Here is a 19,577-nt window from a genome sequence, read left to right on the forward strand (position 1 = left end):
ACAGAGCCTGGCAAGTCCCCGGAGGCAAGGGCAGGGCTGTCCCCTGACACCGCCTTTGTTCTCCTTCCCTGAGAAGAGGGCCACACTGGCTCCACCCTGTCTGTCCCTAAACAGACCTGCTCAGGGCCTCTTCCCTGACAGGGCTGGGGGATGGGGTGGTCAAAGGACTGAAGTCTTGGTTATGGAGGATCAGGGCGGAGGTCCTATATCTCCAACTGTCACCGGAGTGTTTTTCCTGTAACACAGTCCATCAAAGGGTCCTGGGACAAATGCATTCCGAGGTCAAGAGCAAATGGAGTCCCAGTGCACATTAGCGTAGTAAAGGCTCTGAGAAGGCCTGTGGGAAATTACCTTACTGGGTTTCAATCTGTGATTCCTAAACTTATTGGATTACAAGCTTTCTATTTGTTTTTGGCAGAACACATGCTTATGGAACCCCTGTTATCCATTTAGGAACCACTGCCTGCTCAGGCTCTTTCCTCACCAGGAAAAGGCCCTGACCCCCACGGCCACCCCCGGAAGGCTTGTCCCAGGGTGGAGGCTCTATACCTCATTCCTCTAGTGTGTGTGTGGAGCAGCAGCCATGGTTGCTGGGATCTCGTTAGAAATGCAGACTCTCAGGCCCCACTCCAGACCCACAGATATGAATCTGCATGTTAACAAGACCCCCAGGCCATCTGATGAAGCACTGTTCTGCATCTCCTGTTCTTCCCTCTCCAAGACGCCCCTTGAGTCATCTCCCCAGCAAACTGGGGGCTTTAGGCCCATCAAGATGCAGTTGACATACTTTGAACCTTGCACCTATGTTTGGGAATTCCCCAGATTATGAGTTCTCCTTCTCCAGGGCCCATGAGGGGAACCAAAAGGGACAGTCAGATGTTGAAGAGGAATCTTTGCTGAGGCTTGTAGAGGACCAAGGAGTTCTTCCAGCTTGGCCTCTCCATCCTGATCAGGTGTCTCTTCCATAGAGATGCGTGGAGACTTGAAGACAGTCATCTTGGGGCTTCAACCTAGAAGGCCAGTAGTGGTCATTCACAAGGGTCAAACACTGTCAATCTTGGGAGCTAGCCCCCCAGTCCACCCCCTTAGGTAGAACCCAGAAGAAAGGGAAGATGAGTCAGCCTCTAGGGAGAAGATATTTTATTGAGCTTTTGCCACATAAATAGCTACACCAAGCTGGGAGGGCTGAATGGAATCCCTCTGCACAGATCACTAAGGAACCCTTGGGGAGGGGGACCAGAAGGGAGCCTGGTAATGACCAGAGAGAGAGAGAGGACTCCGCTGGATGCTATATGGAATGAGGAGAGAGAGAGAGAGAGGCTAGTAGCCTACACATCACGAGGGAGGGACAAGAAGGGGTCACACAGGTCACAGCCCTTGGTATCACTGGGTCAGGGCCTGCACGACGTCCTTCACCAGCATGGTGCCGATCACCATCTTCTCGCTGTTGACCGTCAGCTGGGCAGCTCCAGTAGGCCGGGCGTCCAGAGTCAGCAGGACCAGGCTCCCACTGGTCAGCGTCCTCCCTGCAAACCTGGCGTAAGGGTGGAGGAATGGGCTCAACACTGGGGCCCGGGGCCCCTCCTTCCAATCAGGCCCAAGAGCCCATCTCGTCCCCCTTGCTGGCAGTCAGTACCTGTACTCGTCAGATGTCCCACAAGGGACACGACCCAGGTTGGCTGTGGCCGTCACTTTCTGCACCACAACGTGGTCACTCCGACAGGTGTCTGGCAGCGTGAGCTTCTCTGTGATCTCGTTCATGCCCGTCAGCTTTGCTGGGGGCAGAGGTCATGGTGAGGGTGAAGGCCATGGTGGGTGCCCCTGGGCCTGCACTGAGCATTCTCGCCAGGGTCTACGCAGGGCTCCCTCACCAGTCTTGGGGAGGGGCTACTTCCCTCTTGGGCCGTGTCCTCCCCTAGGGAGACTCTGTCAGCCTCTCCCCGCCCCGCCCCGGGGTCTGTCCATACTGCAGACCAGAGACCGACTTGGTGCTTCCCTACTGTCAGACATCTGGGCTACCAGCCACTTGGGAGTGGCCAGTGGTTTTGGAGGCCAGTCAGTTCTCAGAGGTTTCCTCCGTCTGGCCCCCACATCTTTTGGTCTTTCCTGGTTGGCCCTCCAACCCAAGTTCAACTCTCCCCCAGCTCCTGGAGGCTGACTCGTTGCAGATAGGTCACTGGTAGCTGCTGTGGGTCCTCACCAGACAGGCCCGAGTCCAGGAGTCACAAGCAGCCCTCATGGGTGGACCCCTGATTTCACACAAGACAACAGCTCCAACCATGGCCCAGGCTCATGACGTCCCCAGGCCTTCAGAGCATCCCTGGAAACCCTCACTCCACAGGGCTGGCATCTCTGCACTCCTGTGCTCTCCCCAGCCACATGAGCTCCTCCATCTGCCCTGCCCACCTTCTCCTCAGCCTCTCTCCTCCCTCTGCTACTCCCTTCATTGTTCTCCTTTGGAGAACAGACACACCCTTCCTGTTTCTTTCATCCCCTCCATTCCTATCTAGTGACATTTTCTTGTCCTGTACTTTTAGTTTCTCCTCATCAAGTCTCCTCATTCCTAAGTTCTCCCTAGAAGCTAGACATGCCATGATGCCAATACTGTTGACCTCCAAGGGCCTCCAAAGAGGACTCACTTCCTCAAGCCCCGCTCTCTAGAAACCCACTGCAGCTGGCCTCGGTCTCCCCTTTGGCGATGACCCGCTCTCTCTGACGCTGGCACCAGTTCCCTATATGCTGGACCTGAAGGTCTCTGGTCATCTTGGCCTGCAGACTATCCAAGACACATTTCTACCTCCTCATCCCTCCTCCTGCCTACACCCTGCTCCTTCTCTTTCCCCTCCCTTCCTTTTTCTCCTGAAGGATACAAGTTTTCCTCAAGAAAGGTCAGTGGCCTCCTTATCTCCCCATTCATCTCTCCCTCAGGGTGATCTCACTTATAGTCACAGCTTCAGTTATCACCTCTCTGCTCCTGACTCCAGCCTAGGAGTGTTTCCTGGGCACAGACTCACATTTTTCAGTTGTGTATGAAACACCTCCTCCTGAATTTCCCACGTATATTTCAAAAAGCAGCTCATCCAAAACTATCCAAGATCTTCCCCTCTCCCTTGCCTGATCCATCCTTATTTCTTCTAGATTAGGGGTTTGGCAAATTAGAGCCTGAAGGCCAAATACAACATACCACCTGCATGGTCCACAATGTGGTTTTTGGTTTTTTTTAATATTTTTTAAGCATTGGGGGAAAAAAAATCAAGGCTAGATATTTCATGACACATGTAAAGTACATGAAATTCAAGTCTGTGTCCATAGATAGAGTTTTATTGGAATACAGCCACACTCATTCATGTATGTATTATCCATGGCTGTTCCTGGGTTACAAAGGCAAATTGCAGCAGAGACCACATGACCCAGAAAGCCTAAAATGTTTTCTGGGACTTCCCTGGTGGTCCAGTGGCTAAGACTTCGCCCTCCCAATGCAGGGGGCCTAGGTTCAATCCCTGGTCAGGGAACCAGATCCCATATGCCACAATCAAGAGTTCACATGCCGCAACTAAAAACCCTGCATGTTACAACTAAGACCCAGCACAGCCAAATAAATAAATATTAAAATGTTTAATATAAATAAAACATTTACTTTACCGCCCATTACAGAAAAAGTTAGCCAACCCCTGGTCGAGGTGAATAGCACTGCCATTCTCCCTGCTCTCTAAGCCAGATATTCTAGAGACAGCTTCCACGTCTCTGTCTCCTCTTTCATTCGGCAAATGCCCATGGAGTCCCTCTCCCCTACCTCAGCCTTTCATTCTTTTTGCTGTGGCTCTAATCCTGGTTCTCACCATCTCTCATCAAATCCACGTCAACAGCCTTATAACTCGTCACAGGATTTAGTCCAAGGTCACATACCAAGCAAGCAGCAGGTTCAGAACTTAAATCCAGGCTCACGAAGCCCCATGATTCCTTCCACTTTTACTGTTCTGCCTCTTTTTCCTGCTGCACATTCTCTCAATTCCAGTCCTAACTGTAAATGTTGCCAGATTTCGCTTTCTGAAGCCCAAGACTGAACTTTGCACCTTCTTTGGAGAAGGAAATGGCAACCCACTCCTTGCCTGGAGAATCCCATGGATGGAGGAGCTTGGTGGGCTACAGTCCACGGTCTCAAAGAGTTAGACACGACTGAGCGACTTCACTTTCACTTTTGCTCAAAAAACTTCAATAATTCCTCTACTGCTAGAAAAATAAAATTTGTACTCCTTACCCCTCTATTAATGGAGTTGATACCAAATAACCTCTGTGACCCCTTTCAGCTCTGAAATTTTAGGATGGAAATCTTTTAGCACAGCATTCAAAGTTTCCAGAAACTAGACCGAACATATTTTCAGCTTTGTTTTCCCTACCTCCCAGTGCTAAGGATCCCTAGGCCCCAAGGCAAATTGCACCCCTGCTTGCTTCCTGTAAATTTTCATTAACACCTACTCATAATGCTTCCCCAAGCTGGAATCCTGGCCTAGAATCTTCTGCCTGGTTGCGTCTCAACTCTCTCCAAGGTCTCACTGAAGTGTCCGAGGGTCTGGGAAGCCTTTGCTGGAGTCATAAGGGGCGAGGCCTCCCTCTGTGTGCAGCAGCTGAGGCTCCCACAGCATGTCTGTATGGTGGAGCTGAATAAGCCCCAGAGGAGAGTCCTGAGCACCCGTCCCACCCACCCCCAGGGAGCACTCACCCTGTTCCTTCTTGAACTCATTCTCACTCAGGAACATGGGGGCCATCAGCTCCCCAACGGGTGGCTGAATGGAGACATAGAACTGTCGGGTTTGGGTGCTAGGAAGGCCGGAGGAGACAGAGAGAGGGAGTCAGGCCGGCTTCTCTCCCCTCACCACGCACTGTGTCTGGAGGTAAGGCCCGAGGTCCTGGGACACTGTCCAGATCATGATGCCTCCCCACCTAACACCACCTCCAGTCCGTTTATTTTGACCCCTCCTCTTCCCAGCCACCCTCCCGCTCCTTCACAAGCTGGACACATACCATAGCTGGAAGTTGGCCGCCTGGGTTGAGTCACAGAAATTAATGCCCATGACAACAGTGGCAGACTCTCCAGGTGCCAGGGACTCTGCAGCAGTGGGAGGCAGGAGCAGGGGGAGATGGAGACCCCATCACCTGATGGGTCTGGAACCCATACTCCTTCTCCCCTCCACTGCCTCAGCTGACCGCCTTCTATGGAACCTGGCTTTCTGGGCTGCTGGAGACTCTTCCTGGTTTCTTCCTAAAATCTAGACACCCACCCCCACCTGCCCTCACCCCACTGAAGTCAGCGCTGAATCAGTCAAGCCTCAAGCTCCTCCTGTCCTGATATGGACTTGCTCGTTTCCTAGTCTGTCTTGTCCACCGGGGCGTGGATTGTGGCAGATGCCATCTCTGTACTCCCAGAGCCTAGCTGGGCACAGAGTGGACTGTCAGCAGCCACAGGCAGACCCGTGGACCTCCCCACCCCCGTCCCCGCCCCAGAGCTTCCTCCACCACTCCGCGCACGGCCCTTCCGCACCGATTTCAGGGAACTCCTGGATGCTGATGCCGGGAGGCAGTTTGGGGGTGCCCAAGTGCAGGGCCTTGATGGGGGTGTCTGAGCTGTTGGAGAAGTGGATGTGCACAGACACCATGTGCGGGTCCCCAGAGAAAGGCTGGCGGCTGAAGGTGTAGTCCACAGCCAGCCCCTCGCCAGCCACACGGTGCAGCAGCTCCTGTCTCCCAGCTCCTGACACGGGACTCAGCAGCTGGTGGGGATCGGGTAGGGGGGTGGGAAGGATGGAAATGATCCACCAGAAAAGGGCCAGCCCCAGCCTCGTCCCCGCCTGTGCTCACGGAAACGGGGACTCAGAGTTACCACTCCATCACACCCCCTTCGCACAAACCCATACCGTAGGACACACCACAGAGATGTATTTCTGCCTAGCCCACTCACCGAGGGCACCAGCGGGGAGTCTGTGAGTGTCAGACCCTCCAGGTCAGCAGCCAGGCTAGTGGACACGACTGTGGGCGGGGACACAGGCTGGATGCTGGCCGGGGTGACTGTGGGGCATACAAGGAATGTGATGATAAAGGAGAGGCAAAGTGGAATTGGCTTGGATAGGGCCATGGAGCCTAGGGCTCAGGGAGCAGACAGTTCAGCACCATGGACAGCGAGACATGGCAACTGGTGCCTCCAGACAGATGTCCACCCTTGACTTCAACCCTGTACCTGGGGAGGTTGACCCGCTGCCCTCTCAGGCTCAAATATATTCGGTCTGCTCCCATTACCCTGAAGCCCCAGGGAACCTAGCCCAGGGTGCCATGGACCTTCCTACATCATCCTCACCAGGCCTCCTTCCCCCTGACTTCTACCCAAACTCACAGTCCTCTAGGTCAAGCAGGGAGACCTCCTTGGCTGCAGGGGCACTTTTGCTACTGGGAGGCTGGAAGAGAAAAATTGGGTGTGAATGTGGAAGGGAGTACCCTGGCCCGTTCTGGGTTGTGAGGAGACGTCTGGGCCTGGCCCAGAGGGTGGAGGGGGCCCTGGGCCATGAGCCAACCCCCTTTCTACCCCAAGGCTCTCACTGTTTTTTTCCTCCAGGAGGCAGGTTCCACCTGCTCCTCCTCGGTCTCTGATGTCATCTCAGACTCTGAGGAGCTGCTGCTGGAATCGCTGCCCTCATCCGAGGACAAGCCGCCTTCTTGCCCTTCTGGCACCTTCTTCCTCTTCTTCATTTTCTTCTTCTTACCTTCCTCCTCACTCTGTTCACTGGAAGAGAGGGGGCAAATGGGGCTTGGGTCCAGCCTGGATGGCCCCTTCTTGCCTCCCAGAAGAGCAGGGAAAGCTTGAAAACTGGGGCTGAGGGTGGGGAGCCCGGACCACAGGACACCACACCTGGGCTGCAGTGAGAGGTTCAGACCAGCCTGCGCCAGCTCAGGCCCTCTCCCCGAGTGCTTCCCCAGGCTGCAGCCCTCACGTGAGCAGCCCTGAAGGACTGCAGGCCCCAGCAGCCCACGAGGTGGCTTGGGGGCTCTTAGGAGACTGACTAAGGCTGAGTGTTGGCCCTTCTTTCCCAAAGGAGACCCTGAAACCCCCCAGTCACTTCACCTCTCACTGCTCCTCCCTTTCTCCTCGTCCTCTTCCTGGTCTTCGTTGTCAGACTCGCTGCTGGACTCCCCGGAGCCGCTTTCACTGCTGCTCTTACTTTCCGATTCACTCTCGGACTCGGGGTCTGTGGAGGGACAGTCTCAGGCTTCCCTCTTCTGAGCTGGCCTCCTGGGGAGCCCTGGGCGCTCAGCTTCAGACTCTGCACTGATGCAGCAAACTCACCTCTTCCCCCTACCCGCCTCCGCCCACACCCTGAACTGCTCCCAGCCAGACGCCAACCAGACCAGCTGGGACACAGATGGACCCGTGTGGATAGAGGCCTACACAAGCACACACGTGTCTGGGACATGCAGTCAGTTCCTCCGGTGCATAAACACACATACTGGTGCACGTTCCCTTGGACCCATGACCATGTAACACAACAGCACACGCTTGCACCAGACAGGTAGCCACAAGACGCATGCACAGGCCCCAGCCCTGCCCATCTCCTCACCGCTGTCTGCAGACTCTGTGGGGCCCGATTCTCCCTCCGAGTCTGAGTAGAAGGGTTTCTCCTTCTCCTTCCTCTTCTCCCTATTGGAGCACTTGGTCCATTCAGGTACCTAGAGATGAGGAGTTGTTAGTCGCTTCAGTCATGTCTATTCGAGACCCCATGGACTGTAGCCTGCCAGGCTCCTCTGTCCATGGGATTCTCCAGGCAATACTGGAGTGGGTTGCAATTTCCTTCTTCAAGAGACCTTCCTGACCCAGGAATCAAATCCGGGTCTCCTGCGTTGCAGGCGGACTCCACCATCTGAGGCACCAGGAAAGCCCCTCTTATCCTTCACTTGGCCCTGGCCCTGGCCCTGAGAGGGAGTAATGGGGGGCAGGCAGGGGCACTATCCCTGGAGGGTGGGGGTGGTGCTCACAGAGCCTGGCTGCCAACAAGGAAGGGACAGAGTTTGGGGCAGGCACGGCGGACAGCACACAGGGGAGAGGGGGCAGCAGAGGCTGGGGGAGCACTGCACACAGGGCAGGCCGCACGGCACACGGGGTGGGGACCTCTGTGTACTCGCCCAACAGGCCCACGTGGGTCTCTGTAAGGGAGAGGTCTTCTTCCTGCACGTGGGGAGGGTGTCAGGAGGGCCGGGCACACCCCCAGGGCTCCCTGCTGTCCACCTCTCTCCGCACACCCCTGCCCACCCCACTCCTGCTGACCTCCACGTTGCGCACAGATGGGTCCGGGGCTTCCTCTGGCCAGTCTGGCAGCTCCTGGTAGCCCGTGGCCTTGGCATTGAGCAGGTGGGACAGGGAGCCCAGCTGGAAGTGGTCCCGGTCTGAGGACAGGGTGAGAGGTCAAGCCAGGAGTGGCAGTTAGGAAATGCCCTGGGGGTTGTTTCCTGGGTGGGGCCGGGTGATGATTCTGGTGGGAACATCCTAGCTAGACGGAAGAAGGGGTGGTCGTGTCCCCTAAGGGCTCTTCAGCCCTGACCACATCGGCAGGTTCACAGGCTGGGAAGAAGGTTGTATGACTGACAAGAGCAGGGCTGAGGGGCCAGGGAGGGTTGGGGGAAACTGGGAGCTCAGAGGAGATGGGAGGGCACTGGGCCCAGAGCTGCTGCAGGCCTGTCTGCCGGGGTCTGCCTGCTGAGATGGGGCGGGGGAGGGAGGAGTAGAAATGCAGGCGTGGCTTCTCCCAGGGCATGGTGCGGGTGGGATGAGGGCTATATGGCCGCAGTGCCAGGCTCAGGAGGGAGGCCCGCTTGCAACAAGGGTATCGCCTCTAAGAGACTGGCCAGGCTGGGACCAAGGGCAAAGAGCTGTGTCTGGTCAGGCTCTGGCCTGCATGGGGAGAGCTGAGCTGTCTGCGCAGGAGTGGGACCGGATCAAAGCCAGAGGACGGCAGCACAGAGACCTGTAGTGGGGATGAGAAGCACCGCCCACTTCCTCCCTGGGGCTTTTCCCATCTGCCCCATGGCTCTGAATCTCCTTACTCCAGGGGTCCAGGGCAGAGACAAAGCAGAACAAGAAGATACGTAGGAGAACCGAGCTTGGTGAAGGAAGCTCCCTCCTGAGGAGATTCCTGGGTCCAGAGAGCCAGCTGGGTCCCTCACCCCCTCGCTGTCAGAGCCCTTGTCACGGGAGACCCACCTGAGAGATGAGGCAGGGCTGAGGGCCTGGGAACTGGGCTGATCTGCAATGACAGCCCAGCCAATGCTGGAAACCGCTTTCTCAGGACCCTTACCAACATACACCCCTCCTTTGTATGCACTTCTACTTCCTGCCTTCCTAGATATGCCTGCTCAGGGAGGTGGATGGAAAGAGGAGTCTGAGAGCTGAGGAGCCAGCGGCCCATCCTGCCTGGGAGGGCAGAGACCAAGTGAGATGATGCTAGTGGTGGTGGTGAGCGGGTGAAGGAGCAAGCCTGGGGCGCCACAGGACTGGTCCAGCCACAGGGGCAAAGGAATCCTGCCCACCAAAGGCTGGTGCCTGGCCGAGACTGAGACCTCAGGGGGAAGAGCGAGGCCTGGGGTGCTGGCCAATTCTCCCCTTCCCCCAGGAAGGCTCCTTTTGATTTCAGCTCCCACCTTTGAAGGACGACTCCAAGACTGGAGCTGGTTTGGGTGCCAGGAAGAGCTTCTTGGCATGGCGGCTGAGAGCCCCGCCCTGCTCCGAAGGGACAATGAGCTGCCGGGTGAAGCGTGCTCGGTCACGGATATCGTAGTTCTGGTCATACTTGGCTAGGCTCAGCACGTACTGGGTCAGCAGCTTGGTCTGGGACACGAGAGGTGAGTCAGCAGCCATCACAGAGGGTGGGGACACAGGAGGTATCCAACCAGATTCTTTTTTTTTTTTTTTGGCCATGTCCTGTAACATGCAGGATCTTAATTCCCTAACCATGGATCGAACCTGTGCCCCCAGCAGTGGAAGCACCGAGTCTTAACCACTGCACCGCCAGGGAAGTCCCAGAACCAGATTCTTTAAGCCAACAGCTCCAAGCACTGCTGCCTCCACCCAACTTTCCCTCCAACCCCACCATTGTGTCACTGTGTCAGGGCTTCCCTGGTGGCTCAGATGGTAAAGAATCTGCCTGCAATGCAGGAGAACCAGGTTCGATCCCTGGGTTGGGAAGATCCCCTGGAGAAGGGAATGGCTACCACTCCAGTATTCTTGCCTGGAGAATTCCATGGACAGAGGAGCCTGGTGGGCTACAGTCCATGGGATTGCCAAGGGTCAGACATGACTGAAGACAAACACTTTCACTTTCCTCCGTTGTGTCAGACCTACATTTTCCCTCACCTCCCCAGCCCTGACCCCTGACCCCGACATTGACAACTGCCTTGGACAGGACAAGAGGCTGCCCTTTTGGAACCCTCCCTCTTAGCCCTGGGGAGGCCATTCTTCCTCAGGTTTGTGGTCCCCACTGCCTTTGGCCCACTCCTAACTCACTAGTCCAGACTAAGCCAACCTCTCCACCCTGAGGTCTGGAACAGGTTTCGAGACCTCACCATTCCTAGACTCCATCACCCAGGGGAAACCAGACGACAAAAAGACAAAGGGGGACACAGAGGAATCCCCTTGGCAGAGGCTGTCCGCATACCCCATGGACCCACAGACTAGAATCTGGGCAGCCCAGGGGTTTCAGAGGCCATAATCCCCTGCTGCTGCTGCTGCTGCTGCTAAGTTGCTTCAGTCGTGTCTGACTCTGTGCAACCCCATAGACGGCAGCCCACCAGGCTCCCCCGTCCCTGGGATTCTCCAGGCAAGAACACTGGAGTGGGTTGCCATTTCCTTCTCCAGTGCATGAAAGTGAAAAGTGAAAGTGAGTCGCCCAGTCGTGTCCGAGTCTTAGCGACCCCATGGACTGCAGCCTTCCAGGCTCCTCCGTCCATGGGATTTTACAGGCAAGAGTACTGGAGTGGGGTGCTAATGAGGTTGGAGCAAACCGCAGCCACTTTAGGGTCTGCTGAAGTAAACATGGGGCTCACAGTCTGCAGTCAAGGGAGCTAGAGCCCAGGACCCCAGATCTCAACTTCTGCCCTGTTCCTATCTTCACAAAATGACAGTGGCAGCCACTATTTATGGAGTGCCTTCTTGTGCCCAGTGCTAGTGGGGCCTTTCACTGCCTCATGGAATCTCCACAACCCTTCCGAGAGGTGGCGCTACTGCCCCCATTTCCAGAGGAAAATCAGAATCACTAAGTGACATCTCCTGGGTTCAGGAACCAGTTAGTGCTGCACCCAGGCCTGGACCCACCCAAGAGTAAATAGAGTGTCTGGACCCGGCACTGTATTTACCTGTTTACCTATTTACAGCCTATGCTCTGTGGCTGACCTCATCCAGGTCTCCATCCCTATGGCAAAGACAATCAAAATCCACCAAGTACTTACATCCCGTGTCACGACGGCCACAGTATCTGGGGATATTCTGAGGGATGGGACCAGCAAACTGACTCTGGTCTTCCTGACGTTCTGGTTACACGGTGTTACATCCAGCCTTGGACACGGCTGAGCCAGGTAATCTGGCAGGGCCATCAGCAAGATGCTGGCCCAGAATCAGAGTAGCTGCTGTGACAAAACTCTAGAGAGCTGCTGTGATTCCACTCCTTCTACAATGGGGGCTTTGGCGGCCTCATGTTCAGCTCAGTCCCTTCCAGCACAGCACCGCCTGCAATACTGTTCCCGTCACAGGTAAGTACTCCAAACCCCACACTCCCTTTAGGATGCCCCCATCAAAATGGACTTCATTGTAGACCTGCCTCTCCTTGGCCAGACACCACCCTGCGTGCCAAGGCTACCAGATGTCCTTATCCACACTGACTATTATCAAGCAGCTGCTGATCCAACTCTATGGATTTCCCAGCTGGCCGATCATAGACCCTCTCTCCCTCCCCTCAAGTCCTTGCCTAATTCTGGAAAGAAGAGTTCAAGGTTTCAATCCATCTGTCCACAGCCTTAACTGCCCATCAACAACCAACCCAAGAAGGGGCTAGTCCCTCCACCTCAACACTGCAGGATTTGCCTATAGTTCATTACCCTGGACCATTCCCCAGGGGTCATCATATGCAGTCTGCAGCCCCAGGACACCTGCCTTGCCTAGCCAGTATGCACAAGAATTACAGGCTGTTTAAGAAGGCCTATAACACAAGCTCCAGTGCACGAAGAACTGAACAAAGCTCCTAGTTGGACCCAAGGGCTCCAGCTGCCAGGAAGAATTTTAAGTGGGGAACATCGATGCCTTTTCAAGAACTTATGCCAGGACTTCCCCAGTGGCTCAGTGGTAAAGAATCCGCCTGCCAATGCAAGAGTCTTGGGTTTGATCCCTGGTCTGGGAAGATCCTACATGCCACAGAGCAACTAAGCTCATGCGCCACAACTACTGAACCTGTGCTCTAGGGCCTGGGAGCCACAGCTACTAGAGCTTCTGTGCCTAGAGCCTGTGTTCCGCAACAATAAAAGTCACAACCAGGAGAAGACTGCGCACGGCAACCAGAGCACTCATCACAACTGGAGAAAAGTCCTCACAGCAACAAAGATCCAACACAGCCATAAATAAAGAAGCAAAATTATTTTTTAAAAAAGAACCTATGCCAACATACCTGTTACCTTGAAAACACCTGTTAAATCATGCTAGGGAAACTAGCTCTTCAAAAAAAAAAAAAAGGAATTAAAATACATTCACACCTGACATGCTACACCAAAATAAGCTCTAGATGGATGCGGAGGACAGATGCCCAGGTCCTCTCCCACAATCCCACCTCCTGAAGCCCAGTCTTGCTCCCCTCCCGAGGGTGGGTGTGACCTAAAATGTGATTCTGACCAACAGAATATGGCAGAAGTGACCAGGGGCACCATATAACCCCATGACTGTTTCCTTACGTTCAACTCCAGTTTTGCTAGCAGACTGGCTCTCGACACTTTTATCCCTTGCAGCTCTGAAGAAGCAGGCAGCTATGTTTGGAGACCATGTGGCAAGGAGCTGAGGACGATCTCCAGCTGACAACCAGCGAGAAGCCAGGGCCTCAGTCCTACCATCGGGCATGCAAAACTGGATATGAATGCTTGCCCAACACAGCCTCCAGATGAGAACCCCAACTTGACCGGTTCCTCAGCTGTAACTATAGCCTTGCAATAAGACCCAACCCATGTGGCGCTAGTGATAAAGAACCCACCTGTCAATGCAGGAGATGTAAGAGATACAGGTTCAAACCCTGGGTTGAGACGATCCCCTGGAAAAGGAAATGGCAAGCCACTCCAGTATTCTTGCCTGGAGAATCCTATGGGCAGAGGAGCCTGGGGGACTACAGTTCATGGGGTTGCAAAAAGAGTCGGACACGACCGACCGTGTGTGCATGCTCGCGCATACACATACAAGACCCAACTAGGCCATACCTGGATTCTTGATCCATGGAAATAGAAAGTAAATATGTTTTTTTGGCCTACTAAGTTTGTGGTAATTTATTACACAGCACTAAAAAACCAATACAATGGATTAAAAATAGAAAAAAAAAGTCTTGAGGAAATTATGCATGAAAATTTTAATTGATATGTGAACGAGGAAACAACTTTCTAAATATAAGGCATTATGAGGAAATAGAAACAAAAATATTAATGTACTGAACAAGGCACAAATGTACAATTTCTGGATGATTATATCTAGAAACCAAATTTAAAAAAAAAAACAACCTAAGAAAATATAAAACCAATGCTGGTTTTTTCTAAGTGGTAGACCTATAGCTAATTTAAATATTTAACTTATAATATTTCTCTGGAATTTCCAAACATTTTATGATGAACATGCATTATTTTTATGATATCAAAGAAGTTATTAACTAAAAAAAAAATAATGGAGAACTTGTCAGACTCTTCCACTCACTCTAGAAGCCAGATTTTAGCTCCCACCACGACCTAAGCAGACCCTCCTCCCAGGTATCTCATCAAGCAGACAAAAGCAAACCTACCTGCCAAAAGCATTCAAGCAGGCAGTTGCCCGAAGTGGCTGTAATGGTCACCTTCATTAATCCTGCCCCCCCAAGACCTCTGCCAGTGCATCTTCTGTTAGACCCTCTGGTTATCTGCTCAGCCACAGAAGGGCAGAGCTCATCCGTTATCTCCTTAACTCAGCCTGGGCCAGAGTCTGGCATGCAGTGGGGGTCAGCACATGGGGGAGGGGGCAGTGGCTGGGATTGCTGTGGCCTGTGGCAGGTTGAACATGTCACCCTCTTACTGGGAAGAGGGGAGCATCCTTGCTCTTTTGCAAGGATGGCCATGGGCACATGCAAACACTTCCCTCCTGGAGTACAGAGAATTCCTATTCTCCACCACTCTCAGCACAGGCTGAGAAAGAAGAAGAGAGAAAGACAGGGAGGGTAGGAAGGAGGAAAGCTCTCTTTACTGAGTCCAAGAACCATCCTAAGGAGCCTGTAGGACTGGCCTTAGGATGAAGGGTGTGTGGAGGTTCCATCTGTCTGAACAGCCTACTCAGAGTGGCCTGATGGGGACCGGGACCCCGTCCTGCCTAGGAGAGGGGCTAAGCCATCTGTACCCATGGCTCTCTGTGCCAGCTCTGACTATACCCTTTGTTGTTTAGTCACTAAGTTGTGTCCGACTCTTTGTGACCCCATGGACTGTAGCCCGCCAGGCTCCTCTGTCCATGGGATTTCCCAGGGAAGAATCCTGGAGTGGGTTGCCATTTCCTTCTCCAGGCTTTCTTCCTGACCCAGGGATCAAATTCGTGTCTCTGGCATTGCCAAGTGGGTTCTTTACCATCTGAGCCACCAGGGAAGATTGACTGCAGCCCTTACTGCTCTGCATTTTGTGCTGTTTCCTCTACTTGGCTGTGAGCACTTGAAGGCCGGTAAACACATTTCGCTTGTTGTCATCACCCAAGGACATAGCTCAGTGCCAGGCACAATAGGCACTTGCGAAATGTATGTTAATTATGGTCATGAATAAATGCACAAGAAGCTAACAGGGACAACTTAGGGAAGAGCCACGTGGGCACACCCAGACTTATGCAAACATGCTGAATCACTATGCTGGGGCTCAGGGCTCTGGTGTGGTATTGAGCTTTTCAGACACCCCCTCTACCCAGCAGCCACCCACCTAGCCTGCTTCATCTTTTCAGACCTTCCTCCCACCTGCTCTTTTCTCCTGTTTGCATAAAGGAGGCGCACAGATATTTGTTCCAAGGCTTCCCTGTGGTGCCTTTCCCTCTAACTTGTCTCCAATCTGCTTCTCCCACAATACTGACACCCACAGACCCAGCCCCTCACAGCTTCCACACGACCACGGTCCATCCCAGCTCCTGACAAGAGGCCCCACATGTGACAGCCCTGCCCCCCAGCTGGAGGCCCTGGGGCCCACCCTGTCCACCGTGGGTCACAGAAGATGCACAAACACCACCATCCAAAGACTCCATGGGACGGCAAAGAGGCCACCTTCAGGCCGGCAGAGATGTCACCACCTCCAGGGGATGGCCCACATGCTTTGTTTGCTCTGAGGGTTGCCAAATCGTTTCTACAAAAGGCCGAGGACCTATTTTAGGATTTGCAGGCCATATGGACTCTGTTGCAGCTACAACATCCATAGACGATAAACAAATGAATGAACGTGGCTGTAGCCCAGTAAAAGTTTATTTACAACAACAGGCAGCAGGCCAGGTTTGGACTATGGGCGGTGGTTTGCCAACCCCTGCCTCGCCTGACTGAGCAGAGCAGTGAGCGTGGGAACTATCATGGCGCCTGGTGTTCTAGCACCTTGAAGAGCTCTGGCACGTTACACTTGACTCATAGCAACGTGTCCTGGGACCATCTCAGAGGATGCTGGACACTCAAGAGGCTGTTAATATCCTGATATTCCAGCTTAGCTGAGCCGTGTTCTTGGTGCCTTTCATAATATTTCACCATGGGAATGACAATGACCACCAGTACCACCCAGGCTTGTGCCCTCTTATCGCTGGCATAGACTGGTGAAGCATCACCAAGCTTTGCGGGGAGGAGGACAGACCACATCTCCTGAGACATGTGGTCTCCCATCAAGGCCTGTCATTGCAGGTCCCTCCCTCTGGCCCCAGCATCCTGAAGGCAGCAAGTAAGGACACTCCCACTGGCAGACTGGAAGTCACAGCCTCACAGAAGAGTCTCTTCAACATGGCCACCATCTCTACTATGCCCTTGGGCCTCCAGAGTAGTCGTGGACTCTGGGGAACATTGGGTTACATGGGCAGACCAGCCACCTATCTTGAACTCTGTCTTCAGAAAGAGGTGCTGGTATATGTATAACTGAATCACTGCGCTGTACAGCAGAAATGAACACAACACTGTATATCAACTATACTCCAATAAACATTAATGAAAATACAAAATGAAAAAACTGACAAAAAGAGGTACTCAAGTTCATGCCTACCTGGTGAGGACCCACAGAACACCACCTGGGCTGTTTCTGGGGCCCAGAGAGCTTTGAGAGGCATCTCTCAATCAGTACCTGCTTTGAGTTGGTCAGGTAGAGCTTGGCTGCCAGGTTGATGACCTGCAGTTTGACGATGTCCTCCTCGGCAGTGAAGGATTTGGCCATCTTTCTCAGGACGTCTGGTGCAATCCTGGGGACGTGCTCACAGTACTCGCCGATGAGCCACAGGATGCTGGCTCGGGCCATGGGCACCTGTGTGGGTGGGAAAGGAGTCAGGACTGGGGTGCGTGTGGGAATGTGGGTGGGCATGTGGCCTGCCAGGGAGCCAGCACTCCTCCCATCTGCGCTCACTTCTCTAGAACTGGGAGTGGGAGGTGGTGGGAGAGAAAATACTAGGTGGGCATTTCTCAGGCAGCATCTCCCCTCCTCCCCAGGGTTTCAAGAGCACGCACAGAGCCTTGGAAGTTCAGTCACAGTTTGGTATAAAAGACTGGCTTTCTGGATCCACTGTGCCCTTGATGCTTTCTATCTAAGGATGCCATGTTATCCTTCCTGAGTCTTCAGGAATGCCTTGTCTGAATGTTTCAACTTGGCAGCGCAACACAAAAACACACGCCTGTCAACCAGCCACCCTGAGCCAGAGCTTTAGAGAAAACATGAGTGTGGACCAGGCTGGAGCTCAGCAAGGGGTCCCCAAAGGGAAGGCAAACCAGGGTCACGTGGTCTCGTCTTTCCCCTTCTCCCACCCAAAGACCTTCCAAGCCAGTAAGAATGGTTTGGAAGTTGATTTTTTTATTTAAAAAGTGAAAGTGTTAATCACTCAGTCGTGTCTGAACTCTTTGAGACCCCATGCTCTATAGCCTGCCAGGCTCCTCTGTCCATAGAATTCTCCAGGCAAGAGTACTGGAGTGGGTAGCCATTCTCTTCTCCAGGGGATCTCCTCCACCCAGGAATCGACCTGGGTTGAACCTGGGTCACCTGCATTGCAGGTGGATTCTTTACTGTCTGAGCCACTAGGGAAGCCCCTGATTTTTTCTTTTTCTTTTTGATTTTTATTAAGGCCAGTTTAATTAGAGGATCTTTTTTTAAAAAAAATTCATTTATTTGGCTGCATTGGGTCTTTAGTTGTGGCATGTGGGATCTTCGTTTGCATCATGTAGTATCTTTTGCTGCAGGGCACAGGCTCGTTAGTTGTGGTGAACGGAGTTAGTTGCCCCTTGGCATGTGGGACCTCAGTTCCCCAACCAGGGATCAAACCCGGGTCCCCTGCCTTGCAAGCCAGATTCTTAACCACTGGACCACCAGGGAAGTCCCTAATTATAGGGTCTTAAGATCACGGGGAGGTTCCTGGGTTGCGGAAGCCAGTGGGGTCACCCCCTCACCTGGATGTTGTCTGTGAGCTTTGCCAAGTGTTTGATAATCTCTCCATGCTGGGCTGGCTGCATTTGCAGCAGCTTCTTGATGACCACCACTGACTCTGCAACCACAAGCTCTGTGGAACAGGAAATGAGCCCAGGACAGTCAGATGGCCACACACAATGGGCAGACACACCTGCAACGCCCCCAGGCCCTTGGCTTTGCTCCTCAACCTCCTGTACTTCTCCAGTGGCCCTCAGAGAGGCAGGGATACAAGGATACAAACTGAGGCCGATGGACTGATGAACACGAATTGTCGCTGGCCAGACAGGAGAATACCTGCTGGCCATCAGTCAGACATGCAGGCAGCACCCACAAGTCATCAGAGCTGGACATGCAGACAGACAAACACTGACCATCACGGTTGGACAGCAGCTGCACCAGGCCGTTGAGGCAGGTGTCGCGGACTCGGCCTATGTTAGTTGCGCAGCGCCCAATGGCCTGGATGGTGGCTGCCACAAAGTCCTTGTCCATGCTGCGAATGTAGGTCTGCGGGAGGCCACAACAGAGTGAGCCCCAGAAGGTGGTGATCCCTCAGACTTGACTCGGCAGTGACTCTGCAGACTTGACGGTGACCTTCTGGAAAGCTGTTACCCCTCATTCAGTGACCAATCATGCCAGAGACTAAACTTTGGGGAAAGGAATGACACCCTCATCCATTACCCGGTGACTCCCTGACCCAAAGCCTGCAGACGGCATTGGGAAGGGACATGAAATAACAGTTTCTCCATTTTGGGTTCTAAAGAGAAGATTTAATCCACCAAGATGATTCTCACTGAGCATAAGGAGCTACAGGGCAACTCTCATGGGCCTCTCTGGCTACAAGCTGGTCCCTAGCCAGTACCTGGAATTCCCGGAGGACAGTAGGAATGTTGGTCTCATTGGCGAGGTTAGTTAACACTTCCAGCTGCAAGGAGGCAGAAAAGGGGCAGGGGGTGCCAGTGGGCTTTTTGTGCTTTCATTTGTTTCTAGTATTTATTCATTTGGGTGCATCAGGTCTTAGTTGTGGCACAGCAGGCTTAGTTGCCCTGTGGCATGTGGGATCTTAGTTTCCTGACCAGGGTTCAAACCTGTGTCCCCTGCATTGCAAGGCAGATTCTTAACCACTGGACCACCAGGGAAGTCCCTCTGTGCTTTCCTTAATCCTTCATTAAGGCCACAGGCATGACTGTCCATCACTCACCTTCAGAATCTTGATCTGGGTGGGGTCAGTGGACCTGATGTAGAAGCTCTTCAGGTACGGCTCAAACATACCCTGGCACGAGAGAGGTGGTCCCAGGGAGCGCCACCAGAGCCCTGCTCCTTCTCCAGAGCGCCCCTCCCCGCGACCCTCCCCCATCCAGGGCCCAGCGTCCTTCTTGCCCCTGCACTCTCTTCCACTGTCAGCTCTTCCCACCCCCTCAGCTCCGACCCTATCTTTCTTCATCAGGGCTTCTACCCTGGGGGTCCGGGTCCTGCATCTCCACCTGCATTTACGGCCTCCCCCTCCCATGCTCCACACTGCCAAGGCATCATACCATCCTGCCTTCCCCAGCGCCCCTGCCCCGCAGAGCCACCCGTCGGACCGCGAGGGCAGGCCTGGGTCACGTGCTCACCCGGCGCTTGATGGACATGGTGGCCACGTTCTGGAGCACCACGTACTGCACTTCACTGCGGAGAGG

The 19,577-nt window shown here is 53.7% G+C and overlaps 1 protein-coding gene across 1 annotated transcript in view; it reads right to left on the reverse strand.

The window, feature by feature from the left end:
* Positions 1 to 1,125: 1,125 nt before the first annotated feature.
* AP3B2 (adaptor related protein complex 3 subunit beta 2) overlaps positions 1,126 to 19,577 on the reverse strand; it is a 36,903-nt gene continuing 18,451 nt past the window's right edge. The window contains exons 9-26 of the mRNA XM_061394003.1: positions 19,512 to 19,566; positions 19,100 to 19,171; positions 18,761 to 18,823; positions 18,273 to 18,405; positions 17,883 to 17,992; positions 16,576 to 16,752; positions 9,679 to 9,865; positions 8,309 to 8,427; positions 7,605 to 7,713; positions 7,112 to 7,235; positions 6,589 to 6,772; positions 6,386 to 6,446; positions 5,957 to 6,063; positions 5,540 to 5,768; positions 5,023 to 5,107; positions 4,721 to 4,818; positions 1,637 to 1,775; positions 1,126 to 1,534 (exon numbers count right to left, since the gene is read on the reverse strand). Of these exons, the coding sequence (XP_061249987.1) occupies positions 1,384 to 1,534; positions 1,637 to 1,775; positions 4,721 to 4,818; positions 5,023 to 5,107; positions 5,540 to 5,768; positions 5,957 to 6,063; positions 6,386 to 6,446; positions 6,589 to 6,772; positions 7,112 to 7,235; positions 7,605 to 7,713; positions 8,309 to 8,427; positions 9,679 to 9,865; positions 16,576 to 16,752; positions 17,883 to 17,992; positions 18,273 to 18,405; positions 18,761 to 18,823; positions 19,100 to 19,171; positions 19,512 to 19,566 (2,203 nt within the window). The 3' untranslated portion in view covers positions 1,126 to 1,383. The remainder of the gene's footprint in view (positions 1,535 to 1,636; positions 1,776 to 4,720; positions 4,819 to 5,022; positions 5,108 to 5,539; positions 5,769 to 5,956; positions 6,064 to 6,385; positions 6,447 to 6,588; positions 6,773 to 7,111; positions 7,236 to 7,604; positions 7,714 to 8,308; positions 8,428 to 9,678; positions 9,866 to 16,575; positions 16,753 to 17,882; positions 17,993 to 18,272; positions 18,406 to 18,760; positions 18,824 to 19,099; positions 19,172 to 19,511; positions 19,567 to 19,577) is intronic.

The sequence above is a fragment of the Bos javanicus genome, chromosome 21 (genome assembly GCF_032452875.1).
Source record: "Bos javanicus breed banteng chromosome 21, ARS-OSU_banteng_1.0, whole genome shotgun sequence".
NCBI lineage: Eukaryota > Metazoa > Chordata > Mammalia > Artiodactyla > Bovidae > Bos > Bos javanicus.